The 18793-nt window shown below is 34.7% G+C and overlaps 1 protein-coding gene and 1 long non-coding RNA gene across 8 annotated transcripts in view; one reads left to right on the forward strand and one right to left on the reverse strand.

The window, feature by feature from the left end:
* Positions 1–15590, forward strand: part of LOC120424954 (BUB3-interacting and GLEBS motif-containing protein ZNF207) — a 35766-nt gene extending 20176 nt beyond the window's left edge. For 5 of the 7 annotated variants that reach the window (XM_039589265.2, XM_039589266.2, XM_039589268.2 and 2 more), the window contains one exon: positions 12043–13293. In XM_039589265.2, coding sequence (XP_039445199.1) covers positions 12043–12137 — 95 coding nt within the window. In that variant the 3' untranslated portion in view covers positions 12138–13293. Of the gene's footprint in view, positions 1–12042; positions 13294–14645 lie in introns of those variants that run through there. The other 2 variants (XR_005606448.2, XM_039589270.1) reach the window with 2 other exon arrangements.
* A 1806-nt stretch (positions 15591–17396) lies between these two features.
* The window catches only part of LOC128093192 (uncharacterized), a 154865-nt gene continuing 153468 nt past the window's right edge, over positions 17397–18793 (reverse strand). The window contains exon 2 of the long non-coding RNA XR_008212312.1: positions 17397–18395. This is a non-coding gene — a long non-coding RNA (uncharacterized LOC128093192). The remainder of the gene's footprint in view (positions 18396–18793) is intronic.

The raw sequence follows: 18793 nt of genomic DNA on the forward strand, positions 1-18793 counted from the left end.
AAATAAATCAAGGTACAAAATTTCACTCATACCGTTGTACATAAGTTTTAAGTAAACGAAGCGTAACGTTGCATGTGTTGAGAAATTTCGTTTTATTTTTGAGTTTTCACAACTTGATATCGCACACCACCACTTTTCACCACCAACCTTTTGTGTAAATATAACCAGAAAATGAAAAACATAATAATAAAAAAAAATGTCGACGTGTTCGCATTAGCTGCGCTGCTCTTATTATAAATCCGAGGTATGATTATTTTTCATTGTAGCTACTTTAAACAATAAAAAAAAAACAATTAGATATCCGTGTACCCACTCGTTACAGGTTGTTGTGAACGAGAAGCAAAAAAAAAACATAAAAATCAAACTCACGTAAATTTAACCAACACTTTGACGCAACCGTGTTGGTGCTACGCCATACTATTATAGGATCGCTCGTAGAGATTTTTTTTGTAACGCTTCCGGCTAAGTTTAAGTTTAGAAAAAAAAGTGTTTTCGTCTTTCGTTTTGCGCAGAATAAATGTTCAAATGCTTTAATTTGCTAACGTTATTAATAGACAAGGAAAAGTCAGTGTGTCAGTGTTTTATTGTTCTCTAAAATCTAGCTCATTTTAAAACTATGCATGTTCGGATAGTTTAGGCGTTTTGTAAACATCTTTTTGTTCATTGATTGGACTTCTCAAATCATTCTAACATGTGCTATTTACAATGTTTCTGAATAGCAATGTTTTTAGTTTGAACATTATTTTCATTTTAAATTATTGTGCAACACCAATAAGTTTATTATTTTTTTTGAATATCCTTCTGTTTCTTGTAATTTTCGTATGATGAAACGACCTACTTTTCATCTCCAAAAATAACATTACTGATGAGTAGTTTTATGCATGAGTGATGACAAGTTTAAATTTTCGGCACTTTATCGAAATGTATTTTTTTCGATATTGTTTTAGAGTTTAATCACCGAGAACAGTTGTACATCATTGAAGAAACAGCATTGAAAAAAATGTGTGTAAAAATTCAAACCAAAATACCAAAAATATTTTTTTTTTTTTAGAAACCAAAATACGTTGAAAAGAGCTAGGGTGTGCAGCATCCGCCTAGATAGCGTCACTTCCAAATTCATGATGGCCTACAGTAGCAGAACGTTGGACCATCCAATCACTTCACAAAACATTCCGTATGAACGACATCAGACCAATGTTTGACCATCCTTCATCAAAGGGTTGCAAATTTACGCGCGAAAAAATGTACACAAAACGAAATCGGAGACAACATGTGTAAAAGGATTTTTTTAAATTTTCGCTTAAAAAATATTTTTTGAATGAATTTTATGTTCTGTTTTTGTTAATGTCATTTTTTGCATTATTTCTAGTTAGAAAGTTAGACTAATACTGAAGGGAATTTTATATTTTATCGAGGTAAACATTTACTTTCTTTCGAAATTGTTGAGTCATTCTCAGCCGCGACGGTGGCGCCGCCAAGCGTATCTTTTACATTCTAATTTATTTGATGCATGATTGTGTGCAACGCATTTTTTAGTGCAAGTTTGAGCCTAGATGTACATCTGTTCTCTGTGGTTTAACAGTTATCTCGACTACTTGTCCAGAATTGCAAAAGAGCAATTCTCTGAAACTTTTGTTCATTTGCTGAAACTTTTTTTTTGTCCAGTGAATTCTCGAAAATGAAATAAAAAACAAATTTGGTCTGGAAATCCAGAATTGGCTCTTAAATTGGATGAACAGTTGAATACTTAGTAATATATTTAGTTTTATATATTTTATAAAAGACTGGTCATTATATCTACGTATTTTTTTGATTCTAAAATATATAAAAAATATTATATTTAATAATTTTTCTACAAGAGCCGGCATTTCGGATAAATCTGGACAAATGTAACATCTTTCAGCTAATTTTTTGCATAATGTTTTTTTATTGATTTCGGATAAAACAAAAATAAAACAAAACAATTATTGTACTGATTTCCAAATAATTTGCTCTAAAATCTCCTGTACATGTTGAGACTGCACAGTTTATTAAAAAAAACGTGGTAAAAAATCATGTGTAAAGTCCAGTTTTTTGTCAGATGTCGGTAGTGACTTAAAGATAGTTTGTAAAATATGTTTCATATAAAACATGAAATTCTAAATGTATCTAAAATTTTACATTTATTTTCTATTTATTTTTTGGCATTTCTTGGCTGGTACAAATTTTATTTAAAGTTGTTGTCTCCCTTCCTTCAATATTTGCCCGAAAAATCAGAGAGCAAAAAAAATTTTTTTTGAAAAGCTTCAAAATTTCAATGAAAATTTAAGTACAATCAGCTGAAATCAATTTAAAATGCGTTTCCCTGCGTTTAGAATCACTTTTAGCATGTTTGAGTTGATTTGAAAATCTGCTAAATTTTTCAAAATTTTCGATGTTTAAGTTTGTTTTTCGCTAATTTTTTTGTTTTCGTCAAATCATTCATTTTTTGAAAATTAATGATTGCAAAACAACTGAACTAGTGTAAAATGCATTTTAAAACACTTGTTACAAGCAAATGCTGAAACTATGGCTTGAAAAATATTTGCATCGGCCTAAGACATTTTAAAACGAATTTTAAAGCTTTTTCCAGGCATGTCATATAAAAAATTATAAAAAGAAGTATATATAAGTTAAGATACTTGTAGCTCATTTAAAATCCAAGGCACAACAAAAAACAAACCAGAATCCATTATTTATATCTTTTATGCTATCTAAAAACTGCTGTTTTTGTCAGGATTGGAGTGTAGGTTATCACCAATTAATATTAAACCAACATGAAAAATATAGTGAAATATATATACTAAATGATTGGGATTCCCGGGAATCCGTCTTTTTTTTTAAATATTCAAATTTAAATATTTTTTTCATGTTCATCGGAAAACGTTGTACAAGCCAAAAATAAATAAAATCTCGAAGAATTGTTTATCTCTATTTTCTAACCATTTTTTTTATTATTTTTTTAAAGAACTCGTGACATACAATTATTAGAATTTCGGGTTACATGAAATTATTTTGATTAGACAAAGAAAGAATTATTGGTTCGATGTTTGTTAGCGAGCCTACAATTGTCCAGAGTTACATAAACCATGTTAAATAAATCGTGATTTTTAGGCAATCATCCCGGGTAGTTTGAAATGGATCATGGTTTGATTTACACGCAGAAAAAAGTTTTGTAGAATCAGCCTGTACGTGGTTTGAATCAACAAAATTTTTGTTGAATATAATCAACGCCGAATTTGCGTTGAAACAAACCTTGAACGTTTTGTTGATTCAAATATGCCTTATTTTTCTGCGTGTAATGACGTTTCAATATTTTTTTAATTTGTAGAACAAAATTGAATGAAAAAAAAAATTCTCTCTGTTATTCTTATAATGTTATTTTTTTGAGAAAAAAAAATCTTTTTTCTATCAAGGTGAACTAAAAACTATAACTTTAAACAAGTCTTACTGCTTTCAGCTCTTGGATCCTATCTGAATGCATTGAACTTTCCTTAACCCTACAACCTAACCCCGCCTTTAAACGGGCTTCGATCTAAATAATCGCCAAAAATCCATTTTTAACCAATTTCTGATCTTTAAAAAGCATTGGAAAGAAGAAGTTTTTTTTGAAAATTTATGGGTTTAACTTGTTTAATGTGACTTAGTCAATGTTTAAAAAAAATCATTTTTTCAAGGGTCAACTTTGGCTGTGTTTTTACTAATATTTCCTATATTTTCAGTAAAAATAAGTATGCAGTAATTTTTGTATTACCCCAAACTATGTCTCTACGCATTTTTTTTACAATTTAAATGATAATGGTGCCATTCTGTAGTAGAAAATGTGAAAACAAGCAAAAAATAGAATAGGCCAAATACTACCAAAAACAAACATAAACTGAACAAGATAAATGCAAATTAAAATACTAAAAATAATACAAGAAAAACACGAAACAAGAGAAGTAAAGTTTTTCGTAGAACAAAAAAAGGTTAAAATGGCCTCTTAAACACGGAAAAAATAAAAATTATCGAAAAAAAATGGGCAGTAGAGGGTTAAGTGCCTTATAATGTCTGGAGCGTGTTTTGAAATATTATTGATTATTGTTGGCACCCGCTGGATAAGTTGTATTTGATATTTTACAAGTTATTTTATGCAAGATAATATTACAATAGATTTTTTTTTTTACTTTTGTGTTGTGTTTTTGTGCAGCTTCCATAAACCTCTCGCACGCGCATCAACACGCAGAAAAATATTTTGTACTATCAGCCTGTACAAAGTTTGGTTCAACAAAACATTTTGTTGAATATAATCAGTAAAATATTGATTGTATATACCTTGTATCTTCTCATTTCCACAAAAGTCTTTTGTTGTTACGAAAAACTGCCTTTGACGGTTAGCGTTGATTGAACAAAAATATAGTTTTTCAAGCCAACCAAATATTTAGTTGATTTAAATATGCCTTATTTTTCTGCGTGAACACACAGTTCACACAATTCATCCCATTGAGTGGCTGATATCGGCAAATCACTCGTTTCAAACTCAAGCCATGGGTTCGATTCTCGATAGCAAAACTTTATTTTATGATTTTTTGTTTTGAATGCTCCCCGGAGAATATTGGAAACTCGGTCATCTTGTGGTCATCTATCAGTCCGTGCTCTTTTTCCTCTCGAATTGTGACGCATTATTTTAGTTCAACTGCTTAAAATGCCATATTGGGTAAAATATTGTAATTTCGAACAATTTCGGAAGATGTATCTCAATTGATATTGAATGAATTTCCTAAATTGTTGCAATGCAATAAATTATCCATGCAAAAAAAAATATTGTGATGATGAAGTTATTTTTTGTTCCAATATTCAATATAAGTTGTAAACGGTGAGTACACGAAGCAACTTCTTAAACAACTAAACAAGTCTTGTCTGCAACCAATGGTTATGGGAAATAGTTGATTTATGTGTTTATTCTCACTTTTGAGTTCAATCGGATTAAACAGTAGCATTTCTGGTTGCACTATCATTAACTTGTTTTTTTCTATATTAGCGTTGTTTTTTATTTGTTTTATTATGTTTGTATTCACATTAAGGCGGTCCATTAAAAAAAAACAAGCTCCCACTTATTTTATTTTTGCCTTTTTTTCTTACCATTACCAACTAGGTGAAGTAGGTGGCTTGATTTGTGTATGAAATGGTGGAAAGGATGAATATTTTCACTGCACCTTGAAACAACTTTGCTTGTCACAAATTATGTTAAAACAACAGGTTTTGGGTCCTCTAAAACACCAAAAATTTGACGATAAAGTTTAAAATCCTTAGCTTTAATATAAAAATTGTTTTAATTAGAAAATCAATTATTTATAAGATATGACATGAAATCAGTAATTACAAATTCTCAGTGTTAGTGCTTTCGATGTTTCTTGATGTCTGATTTGTCATAAACTTGTATTGTTGTGCAAATAATGAGTTTATGTAGTTTTTTTTAACCGTGCGTCTGTGTGGCAACTAACAAATTTCGTGACTAAATTACTACTTTGAACGTATTTATAGCTTAACAAATCCAAAAGCTTAACTAACCCTCAATGCTTCAATTGTCAGCCCCCCTCACGCGTGTGCTCCGTACAATTCTTCAAGATGTTTATGTTATCCTCATGTTTTACTGAATTTCAGCAAGATAAAAAACAGCATCAGAAAACACATGAACCTCACCCCATTCAAACTCTAAGTAACTCTACTAATTCAACAACATGCTAGGTATTTACTTGTTCTCAACTGTAAACAGGACCGAATTTGAGACGTATCGAATGATTGATTTATACAAAAAAATGTTTGTTGTTTTCTTTATTTTACTATTCTCACTAGCTAGATGTTACCCACTTTGATCAGCTTTCAACCAGCACTCTGCCGTTACATTCTTCTTCTTTATTTCTAAGTGTAAATTTATTTTAAGCAAATTACACGCGTTTTCTTTAGTTTGATGCAAGAAGTGCCATTGTTTGTTTGTTGATGGCGTGTAAAACTAGTGATAGAAGTAAGCAAAATCCAAGCGAACAAACGTCACAAAAATAACGTTTGAAAAATACGATCCCCTCCTAGAACAAACAAAACAATAGAGAAAAAGACTCAATAGTAAAACCAAACGCAACCAAATACACACACTTGCTCATACCAAGGTTAGTCGAAGTTATCATTTCTACCTCTTACTTTCGCGATGTGCTCAACGTAAGTTTTGCTTTTATATTTATTATTACACTGTTTCCATTACTATCTATCTCTCTCTCTAACTGTCTTTGCATTTTTTTATTCTTTATTTTTATCTATTTTATTTATATTTTTCATTACAAATCGCGAATTGGTACTACTTGGTGTATGTATTTGTCTTCAAACTAGGTTGCTCAACACTGTTTTGTTCCTTAGTTATTTAGTACTGTGCTAGTTGTAAATTTAACTGGACTGCTTCCTACTCATCTGTGGTGTTTAGTTAACTACCTATGTTGAATTAATATCTTAATGGTCTTTTGAACAATATCTGAAAGTACAGTAAAGCTTGATTTGACGAATTCAAAGCATTGAGTTTTACTGTATGATAATGAAAAATTATGTTTTATTTTGAAAAGTTATCTGTTTTACAAAGTTGAGGTGACCTCAACAATAACACGATGTGTTCTGTGTGATATATAAAGCAATTTTAAGACTAACATAGATTTAGCGTTTTCAATGTGTTTTTTTACTATCTTTATCTTAATGTGTTTCAAGTTTCATTTGTTTCCGATTTCTTTTAACTAACCACCGTCACGCAAAACTCTACAGTGCTCGTTCAAATGAAATCACAGGCTAAAAAACGTGCAAATCTGCACTGGTAAAAATTAAAACATTTTTCAACTAGAATTTGTTTTTGAATCCAGATTAGGTGTTCCTACCGAATAACTGTCCGCTAAATCTAAATCCGGATTCAGATTTGCTCAAAAAATGGTCCCAACTTGCATTTTTTTTTTCCTAAAATAGCAATAACTCGTGATAGTTGCAAGCAAACCCCTTTTGTTTCTACATCTTTTTTTGTAATAGTCTGTTTTAATTTTGTAGAATATTGTTACACTCTAAAAAATAACCCTGGAAAAGTACAAAATAAACAAAATTTTAAAGAGTTTTTTTTGTTCTTAGCAAAGAAATTAACCTTCTATGATTATGCAGATTTGAACTAGCTGTTTTTTTCGGAATTTTTAGTACAGTCATCCCACATATTCGGAACAGTTTACAGATCGGCCAATATTCAAAACATAGAAAATCGATAATTGAACATAATGATTTGCTTTTACCTTCATGTGAAAGCTTTACTTGTGATCTTTCGATTGATGAATTGACCGGCTGTACATTTTTACGTTTTATATCAAGTTTTTAAAGAATAACATTAACCCTTGAAATCCACAATTTCCGAACATTTTTTTCTTACGATGTAAACAAACTTTTTTTTTCTCCAGGAGTACATTTTTTTTACAAAACAATGACTTCACACACTGCAACCAGTGAAGCTCAAGCTAAGTGATGTTAAATGGTCTGAAAACGTTTTTTTGTGAAAAAATCAGTTAAATTCAGATGTTCCACAATTGTGGGAGGCACAATAACATCCCACAATTATGGCACAGACAATGAGATTTTTTGTTCTAAAAAGTACTACTTTTACTAGTGAAATAGCAAGAGAATGCCCAAATAAAGATCCTAAAAATAGAATAGTCGACAGAAAAGCATGCCATTGACAAATTATCACAAAAGTGTTCCGAGTTTGTGAGTGTTCCGAATATGTGGGATGACATAAAAGTCCCATTGACTCTAAATTTCCAAATCATCACCCCTCACACGTCTTTTTTTGGATGTGCACTTTTCAAAGAGGTCGGACCACCGTTCCGTCACGAGATATAAAAAAAACCTTGGACTCGTGATCAGGGAAAAAATGAACATTTGTTGCACATTCTATTTATGAATAAATTTAATTAAAAGTTTTTTATTAAAAATGGGTACCTTTTTTAATAAAAAAAACTTTTAATTATTTTTATAAAGAAGTGTTGGGAAAAATAATTATATGTATCAAGCATTAATTTTTTCAATGTCAATACCCAGAACTATTGCAACTCTATTTCTTTGTTTTAAGATTTTTCTCGATTTCTTTTGTTTGAACTTTGTAATGGAATAACCTCAAAATCCAAGCTGAAAACCCCAATTTGCGCATTTAACACTGGTAAACTTAAGGGCGTATTACACTGTAACAAACAAACAAACTCGCAAACAAACAAACTTTTTGACAGTTTGGCAGTTTGCCTGCTCTGTTTGTTTGCCTACATTTGTTTGCAGAAACATCAGCCTGCATACATTTGGCTTTGTTTGCGAGTTTGCTAGTTTGGCAAACTGTCAAACGCAAAAAAGTGCGAGTTTGTTTGTTTGTTTGCCATAGTCTAATACAGGCCTGCCCAACGTACGGCCCGCGGGCCGGATCCGGCCCGTGAAGCCATTTCATCCGGCCCGCGACGCTTTTTCAAAATAGTTCTATGACCGGCTATTAGGGCTGTTAATGAAATATGGAATAAATAAATTGATTGTATTCATTAAAAAATAAGCTTGAGATCATATTTTATCATATTATAACAACATGCTTCGTGTTTGAATTTAATTCTTTGAAATTCTAAATCGATATTTTTAAACTAAAAATGCAAGAAAACAAAGTTATCAATTTCGTAAAATAGTGAAATTTATGAAAAAACCTGGAAACATTCCAAAAATGTACAAAAAGACACTATATATATTTTTTTTCAGTTTTAACTTTGTTTACTAAAAATTGAAGTTTTTCAATTTTTTGAAATAAATAAGTAATCAAAAACTAATGTATTTTTCCAGAACATCTTTTTAGTGATCAAGTTTTTTTTTAAAAAAAGCTTAAAAAAGAAAATTATTTATAGGCTGCAAATATTATTAAAAACATTAAAAAATGTCTCAAAATATGTCAAGAAATTAGGAAGCAAAAAATATGTTTTTTCCATAAAAAAAATGTGTTTACTTTTTCCCGGGCAGCAATCAAATTGCCTAAGAATATTGAATTGACCATTGTGGCACCCCCTACAGCGTGGTGCAGACCCGTAATGCTATGCTATGCTATAAAAAATGTGTTTACTTTTTCAACTTTTATCAAATATCAGTTACGGCCCGCGACTGCTTCAGAAAAATCAGATCTGGCCCACAAGGCCAAAAGGTTGGGCACCCCTGGTCTAATACCTCCTTTAGAGTACACTCAACCCCCGATGCACAATGGGAAGAAAGGGCCCAAAAATTACCGTAACATGATTTCACGCAAACCACCGATTGCAATACACCAAAAGCTTCGTTTTTGCACCAGGAACAATAATCCGATGAAAAATCGCACTACACGGACCGGTGGCCGGAGTACAGGCCACCGGAAGATCCGGATTTTTGGAAAAAGTGTCAGATTATTCCAATTGTGAACTGATAAACTTTCTTCTACAATAAATAGTCATGCAAAATAATCCTAGAATAATACTAAATACCATAGGAACCAACGGAACCGGTTCCACCGATCTCCGGTGGCCACATCCGGTACCGCATTAGGAAACAGTATTAACCAGGCATGCGACATATCAAACTTCTTGATTTTGGATGGAGACATGAGTTATACACTCCCCTTTGAAAAACATGAAGTTTGATATGTCGCAAGAGCGGTTTCAGGAATTTGTCAAATCTGATCTTCGGATGTGGCCACCGGAGAACCTGGGAACCGGTCACTGGCGGTAAAAATACATTGTAAGGATACTCTCCATCCAAAATCAAGAAGTTTGATACGTCTCATGACTAGTTTACGCTGTTCCCTAATGCGGTACCGGATGTGGCCACCGGAGATAGGTGAAACCGGTTTCGATGGCTCCTATGGTAATTAATATTATTCTAGGATTGTTTTGCGTGACTGTTCATGGTAGAAGAAAGCTTATCAGTTCACAATTGGAATAATTTGACACTTTTTCCAAAAATCCGGATCATCCGATGGCATGTACTCCGGCCACCGGTCCGTGCAGTGCGATTTTTCGTCGGATTATTGTTCCTGGTGCAAAAACAAAGCTTTTGGTGTAAAGCAATCGATGGTTTGCGCGAAATCATGTTGCGGTAATTTTTTGGGCCCTTTTTCCCATTGTGCGATGGATGGTCACTTTTTCGTTTGACACTTTTTTAGTTTGTACCCCGTTGGTTGGTCAAAGTCAAACTAAAAAGTGACGAACTGAGAATTTTTACACGGCGCTCACACACTATCAAAACAAACGTTTTCTAGTATGTGTGAACTCCGTGTAAAAGGGTTGTCAAACTTAAAGTGACCCGTTCGGGGTTTGAGTGTATTTCATTATATTATCTCAACAAAAACTAAAATGAAAGTAACTCAAACAAATCCAGAGCATGCCCTTTTAAAAACCTTTGAATATGACATGAAATTTCATGAAAACATAAAAACAGTATTTTATTTGTTGATATTTTTTTCTTATCGACTGACCCCTCGATCTTTTTGCTTTGTTATTGTTTGTTGACGTTTGTATACTTTTTAACTGGGCAACAACTCAGGATTCCAATTTTTTTTTCAATTAAAAAGGTCTAAATTAAGTTGTATAAAACCTTTGATCTTATCGAGGTTTTTTTCAGAGATTGTCATACTTGATCGTGACTTCTACAGGTAAAACGGTTTCACTTTATATAAAACACACTTTAACATAAGTGGATTTAACTTGAAAACGATACAGTGTATCAAAACATTGTGATTTTTGGAGGCAAATTTGATTTTTAATCTAATCAAACCCACACCAAAACATCGCAAACGTTAAATCAGTTAAAATAAACAAATACAAATGTATCAAGTGACAGGTTATTTTTGTTATCATTTCGTCGCCGTCGTGCTGACTTGTCGTACGTGCATTTTGGGCCAAATTGAGTCAAGAACGCCATTTTGTGCAGCTCACAATGCCTCACCTTTTGACCTTCACAGATCCCCAAAAATCGATTTCAATCCTGAGATATTCAATAAAAACCAAAAAAGCTCCTCGAATTTTTGTCACTTTTCATATGAAAGAAGATTCAATATTATCGTGCTATCTTGACACAGCCTGAAAATTGATGTAAGTGCGACAATTAGCCAAAGGGATTTCTGGTCAAAACGCGTTTGTCACAGGGACGAGCTCGACTAGCGTAAACATGTTCAATTACAACTCGGGACTCTGGCAACCAAATTCAACCGAACTTTGGGGCAATGCACAAAACGGTCAACAAAACAAAACGTGTTTGTTATTGTTTACATTGCGTGCTTTCGTTTTTGTTTATTCAAGGTCAAACATTAAAACGCGTTTTTCTCGGAACGTCAAAAAGCAACGTACGACATGATAGCACGACTGGGTCGATTTGTGAAATGATTTCATCAATTGTTATTTTGATGGTCAAAATGGAAAATTGCTATAAATTGTAGCCATTTTGAGCAAATCTGGAATCAGATTTGGATTCAGCGAAGCAAACAATCACCTAGAACACAGTCTGTGAAGTAACGAATGCATCAGTTGAGTTTTACGTGTAACACTTTGTCTGTCTGTAGTTGAGTTGCTCTATCCTCACTTCTAGTTGTTTCTTCCATGCATCAGTATCATCACTATTGTTGTTTAGTTTTTTTTCCTTCCAGTATCATTTCTATCTACTGTTCTGTTTTTCGTGTAAGAAGTAAATATCCCTTTTCCAAACAGATAATAAGTTGAAATGCCAAGCCATTCATTTTACAGTTTATATTGTGAACCAATATACTTAGTATTGACATGATTGAAATCAGTTTAAGAACTTAATTTAAACTATATATATATAAGACACATTCGTTTGCTTTGTCACCACGACGATAGCAGAGTGCCGTTTCCGGTTTCCTTTGACCACCAATCCCCGCCCCTCTTCCGGAACACCCCAAAACTAACGACCCGTCTCGATTTGCTTTCTCTTTTCCCGTTCTCTCTCCTGCTCGCTCGCTCGGTAACATAGGTGGCCTCGTACAGATCCAGGGGATACCGCCCGGCATGGGCATGATGTTCCCGGGGCACCCGATGCTGCCGATGTTGCCGCCCCGCTTCCGGTGATCAGCTCAGCAACAAGCGCAGGGGCTGCTTCCCCTGCTGCCACTGGCGCAACTCCACCATCAACTTCCGACGGTTGTGGCGGGACCGGGAACCACTGCCGGGGCCCTGTTCAACCTGACCCTGGCCACACCGACGGCGTTTGTGTTTCCCTGATGTGGCGGCGGCGGCGGCAGCGCAGCGGAGATACCCTCCAACGGCAAGCAAGTGGCACTTTATTCTTTTTCTTAAATAATCATCATTATCCTTATCACGCGGTAGTCACGAGACAAAGTGTGGTGTGTACTAGAACTTAAGTGTAGGGCCTGCTGGAGCTCTCCGCGTTACGCTTCTGAACAGAATTAGGTGTATCGTGTAATGTGAGAGGAATTCTGATAGAAATTATGATATTAGTGGGGTTGGGTGACACAGTTAGGGACGCAACTTTGAAGTGAAGTCATTGGCGCGTGCACTCGGCTTCTGGTGAAAGTGTGCGAAGGTCGTTTGTATCATGAATACAATGTTAACGGCTGTAAGATATCTGACACACATGATTTTTTTTACAATTTAAGTTTTTTTTTGTTGATTTCAATTGACGCTGTGTAAGCATTGGTCCACTAACGGTGTCTTTGTTGTTCTGGCTATCTAAAATTCACTTTTGTTTTGTAATCAGCATGACATGCTCTCGGTTCACATTTCATTATTACGAAATTCTTTTTTTTTTTGTTCCAATTTCTTCACCTCTTATTGTTGCACTAGAGTAATTCATTACTACAAGGATTTGTAGTGTTCAGTAATTTAGGATTACATAATCCTCAATTTCACATTTGAATGAAATTTGCTGTTACATTTGTGTAATTGTAAATTACAAATTGTAAATTCGTAATTCGCTATAACGTTTCCAAATAATGATTTCACTCTCATATTTCTTCGGCACAATTTTCAACCATTCTCCATTAAGGCTCTGAAAGGCATCATTCCCGATCGGCCATTTAGCGACTATGTTTGTTTTTAGAAAAACATTCAAATCTTTATTCATAATATTTCAATCAAAAAATGGTTTTCTTTGTGTTGTTTGCCGAAGCATTTTACAAATAGTGATTATATTTTCATTTCAATTTACTATTTCTGGACCCTGAATTCAGAACTATCATTGACAGTCATTGCCCTAAATGTGAAAGACATTATGAAAAAACAATGAATAAATGAATAATTGTGATCCACATAATTCTGAAGTCAATTTAAAATTCCGTTCTAAATCTTGTTTAGTTAAAATTGCTAGTCGCGTCATGCTAAATTGTTTGAAATTTTCTCAAAATGCTGATTTTGGTTTAACACGCATTAAACTAATAAAATTTAGGCTTACTTTTGTTTTCTTCGGAGCATGAGTAAACAGGGACAAACGCGAGCAATTAAAAGCGAACGGGAAGTTGCGAGAGTTGTTCTCTTGCTCACTATCTTTAGATTTAGCATTGAGAGAGTTATTCACAATTTGCTTATTGTTTTAAAATTAAAACGCATAAGTTTTACAAGAACACAAAAAGAGTTTTCGCATTTCGCCAGTAGCCAGTTCAAGCCCCAAAGATTTTGTGTATGTGTAGATGATCTTTGTTTGGAAAACCAATATAGCCAACTAAAAATTAATAATCCCCCTAACATAAGACGTACGTTGTTGTGTACTCGACAGGTTCTCTTCCACACCCTTCTTCTCTCACCACCACCACCACTCTCTCCCTCCCACTCTACAGCCATTTTGGTCTCTAAATCTAAGGGAAAGAGAGAGAGAGCGCGAGCGTGCGAGAGCTCAAAGTGAGCGCACCCGACCTCTCACACATCTACAAGCAATATCTACCACCCTTTTTCGATAAGAAGAATGTCGGCGGCGAGCACATCGCGCGATGGGGTATGTCACTCAATCTCACCACTCACCCTCTTGTCACTCTCTGTCATCAATATTTAGAAATTATTTATTTTGTGTTTTTTTTGTAAAACATTCAGTGTGTTTTACGCGAAATAGTTAATCATTTCGACTAGTGTGTATCTGCCTGGTAGATTATGAAAGTTTTAAAAGTTTTTCTTATATATGTAATTTGCGAAGAAAAACAAAATGAAAGCTTTTGGGAATATTTTGATTAAGAAAACTGTTGAGGAGAAATGAATGGATAGTTCAAACGATTACTACAACTATTATTAACTGTTTGCTCAAATCCTAACCACTCGGTGCCACCAAACTCACATTTTCCTTCGTGTATGTTTGATAGTCTTTTTGAAATAAATATTTTTATAAATATTAAAAAAAAAAATAGGAGGCAACACATTCTGGAAGTTCTAAAATTTAGAAAGCATCTGCTTGTACCACGAGTGAAAAAATAAATAAAAACAACACACACCTACATAGAACTACATTGACACTACACCAGATACTAACCGATTCTAAGCGATTAAGGAACTCAATTTACGATCCCACATGTATAACTAAACAACCAAATAATCTTACATATATATTTATCCCTTAATGTTTCGTTCGAACAGAAATTTGTCGTGTTATAGAAGCGCTCGACAGAGTGTGAGTCTGAGCCCGAAATTGCACACAAGTGACCGCGAGCGCAATGAACAAGAGTAGGTACACACAACTACACGCATTCATCTTTTCTATATTGTATATGTAATTATAACCGTAATGAGCTTAAATATCAGATAATAGTCCGTACGAACCGCCGTTGCAACCCCACCCTCACCGTCAAGGTAAGCGGGTTCCGATTTCACTTTTTTCTCTCCACAAACAATACACAGTTACACACACACTAAAAAATAAGATTAATCAGAATTCAAAAAATAACAATAGAGAGAGAGAGCGTACCACTTCTTGTTCGTCCGTGTGTCAAAAGCCGCGCAAACTCTCGTAAAGAAAAACTGAACAAAACAAACCCCATCGTTGGCCGGATCCTTGCAATTTTCGAAAGGTATGAAATTCACCTAAATACTGGCGGTTGTGAACTCGAGTAACTCGAAAGTTGAGGTTTCTGTATTTTTTTAATTTATCTTTTCTCTTCTCAAACACTATTTCTGGATTTCCCCTATTGTTTTGGTGGCGGTGAAGGCTTTCGTTGTGCGTGCGTGTGCGTGTTTTATGAATCTTTTGTTGGGCTACACACCGGTTTAGTTTCGCTCCCCGTCACGGGACAGAGAGCAGGGCAGAAACTCTCGCATCTCTCCATTTTTCCCCATGCTCTGAACAATGAGAGCAACCATGAGAGTCACTCTCTTGCTCACTGTCTTGGCGCGGATTGTGCTTCAAGTTAGGAAAGGCTGACGGAATTTGAGTGAACCAATACACGCGCGCGTCAAAACAATGATTCAAGGTTTAAGGGTTGTGTACCACGTAGGGGGATCTAACACCACCAGTTGTCCCGTACAAGTAGTGATATTTTTGTTAGGTTAAATTTGCCTGGAATTTATTCTTATCAGCATCCATTAGTTCGTTGCCCCAAACTTCCCCGTACATTCACCACCCACTTACTCACTTTTTAGTTTCTTCGTTTTGTTTTGTAGTTAACTGTTATTGTTTTGTTAATTTTCATTTTACACATACACATGTTCTCTTTCAACGCGTAAGTACACACCTGTCCATAACTTTAATTTTCTTGTATGATCATTATTGTACCGTAAGTAATGTTTCATTGTCCGAGACAAGTAAAGTCATTTTGGTTACAGTTGTCGTTATGAAAATGGGTGGTTTGCACTGTGTTGGTGACATGAATGCAAGAAATGTCCGACTTGATTTGAGCGACCTATTTTCATCACCTTTGCAATTTATTGCCACAAAAAAAACAACGTTTTCAAGTCCATTATTACGTGATTTTTAATAAAAGAATATTTTAAAATCAAATTGGGATGAAAAATTATTAATTATGATGATGCACCAACCAACTTACAGTTCATTAAAAATCGTTTTTGAACAGTTTTCAATCTGATTCGAAAGCTCCTACCATAAACAAACAATAAAATCTCGCGGTCGTTTTCAAAAGGACGCAAGACCCACCTCCAACCAGGGTTGCCACATTTGATTCTGTATTTTTGAGGGTCAAAAATCTATATATCTGTATCAGGGGGAAGAAAATCTGTATTTGGAATCTGTATCGACATTTTTAAACATTTTTCAAAAAACAAAATATTCTTAGTTGTTTTTAATGCATAAAAATGCTATACAATCTAAAATTTAATGTTTGGGCTCATCCAGCAATTGAAAAAAACAATATTTAAAGAATTAAAATTATTTGATTTAAATAAAAAATCGGGAAAATCTGTATATCTGTATGTTTTTCTTAAAATCTGTATTTCTTTATATACAGATTCTGTATGACCTAATCACCTCAAAAATCTGTAAAATACAGATAAATCTGTATTTGTGGCAACCCTGCCTCCAACTCTAAAATATTGTTTTCTTGAAATCATATACTTCTGATTTCTTAAAGATGGCCATTCCCTTAAAAAAATAAAACAGATTGAAAATGGTTTGGTCCACAAATGGTTCTTGCATAATTTTGAAAACTATGCCGAGATTGATTCTTTTTCATTGTTTTTAATATTAAAAATTTCATGAAAAATTAGAATCTTGCACTCAAATTATACGTTGTCTATCTAGTTGTCTGTGGTAACGAATTTTTTTTTCACGGACTCAAACACACGTACACAAGTATTGTTTACGTTTTGCACTGGCGCTGTCATGCGTGCAAATTCTCAAGGCCTTCTAGATAATCGCCAAAATCTATTACTTGTTGATAGGTGCAATGCAATATAAAGATAAACATAGGGCCATTTTTTTATTAATCAAGGTGGTATTCCACTTCAGTATCCTTTGTTTACAATCTTTTCAATACACAATTTGACATTTTCCTCCATGTTTTCAAAGAAAGTTTGTTAAATTTTCCCGTAAAGGAAAAGGGAATCAAACACTCGGAAACTGTAAAAAAAAATGTCTTCTAACAAGTTTCCCGCAATGGAATACCTCCTTAATGAGTTTTGAAAGGTGAATGTAATACCTTTTTCAAGCTAAATCAAATTTCCATCTAATAATGACTGCTGCAACGAAAGCCCATTAAATCTCACCGTGCGCCTCCACACCACAAACAACAACACCACCCTCTCTTGTACAAACCCCATCACCACCCCCCGCCTCGTTCCAGCCATCGACAAGCTGTCTTCACACTTCAACTGGTTTCTTTTGCTTTTTTGTTTTCTTCTTCCTTCTTCAAGATCGCCGTCGGACGAGTGCGTGCGTCCGGCCGTCCGTTCGTAAGCCCTTTCGCAATCTTACCTCCTCGAACTCAGACCAAAACAAAACAAAAAATCGAGGGACCGGTCAATCGATAAGTACCTCACATTTTATTTCTTTATTTTTTCTTTCCTTTATTATTTTTTAAACTGTACTGCCCCTTTCTTTTTTTTACTGGTAGATGAGGGGTCCACACGCTTCTTGGTGGCTTTCCGGATTGGAAGTTTCTTGCATTGGCAAGGTTCTGTTTGGGGAGGTCACACAAGGGGCGGTGGTGGACCCTTCGAGATCATGAAAAAAAACAATACAAATCTTATTTCACGTGTTTTAAAAATCCTCAGGCAGGTGATAGACAGGGACCCCCTCGAAGGGGGATCTCGTTGTCACAAATTTGTTGTTGGATATTAGCTTATCCCTTGCCGACGGGGGCTGCTGACGTTTGAGGGTCTTTGGGCGGAGGTTGTCAACCCTGCTAAATATCTTCAAAAACGAGTCTTTCCGAAAGAGTTAAGACCCCCCGGCAGGCGACACATCGTGGGTGGGGAGATTCTTTTGGGACCGTTCGAAAGGTTCTCCCCCCTTTGGAAACGCCTGTGTCACATCAAATTTGTTGAGTGAGAAGTCCCTTGTTGGACCCCTCGCGACCATCGGTATTCAGAGGGGTGCGCGCACGGGGGTCCAACAGGCGAAATGTTGAAATTTCACAGCCCGGTATAAATTTTATCAAACTTTTTTTTTCAATGTGGCGGAGATGGTTTGTCTTACTTATATTTAATGCATATATATTTATAAGGATGAACTTACTTGTATGTTACGTTTATTTTCATTATATGAACAATAGGCATACTCACATATCTCATATACATATATTTAAAACCAATGTTAACCGATCGATGGGCTGTTGGACTTTTCATCCCCTGCCTGGGGAAGCTTTTTTAGCGCAGAACTACTCCGAATAAGCAAATAAAAAACTGACTCATTACAACAGCAAAAAAAAACTATTCTACCTCTGTCGTACTTAAGTTTTCAGCTATTTCCAACCAATCCCTATCCCTTTCAAATCCACTTAACCTTCCACGTACCCATTTTCTATTGACAGAAGCGATCGTTTAAAAGGAATTTTCACATATTTCCCTCGTAATTGTACGGCTATTGAGCGATGGATACGAAAACCTTAGCTTGATACTTTCTTTCTGGTACACATAACAATTCGGTGTTTGTAATAGTGAGTGACTTAGTTCTGGGAAACTCGTTTCCGTTTTTCACCACCACTGAATGAGTATGGATTTGTTAGAGATTTTTCGTTATGCCCCATCATAGTTCATTTTCACGGCGCGAAACCGCTTTTGTACTCACCTTTTATACTCTACATTTGTTCGATTATTAGTTGCCACGTCACCTGCCC

The sequence above is a fragment of the Culex pipiens genome, chromosome 2, assembly GCF_016801865.2.
Source record: "Culex pipiens pallens isolate TS chromosome 2, TS_CPP_V2, whole genome shotgun sequence".
In the NCBI taxonomy this organism is placed as follows: Eukaryota; Metazoa; Arthropoda; class Insecta; order Diptera; family Culicidae; genus Culex; species Culex pipiens.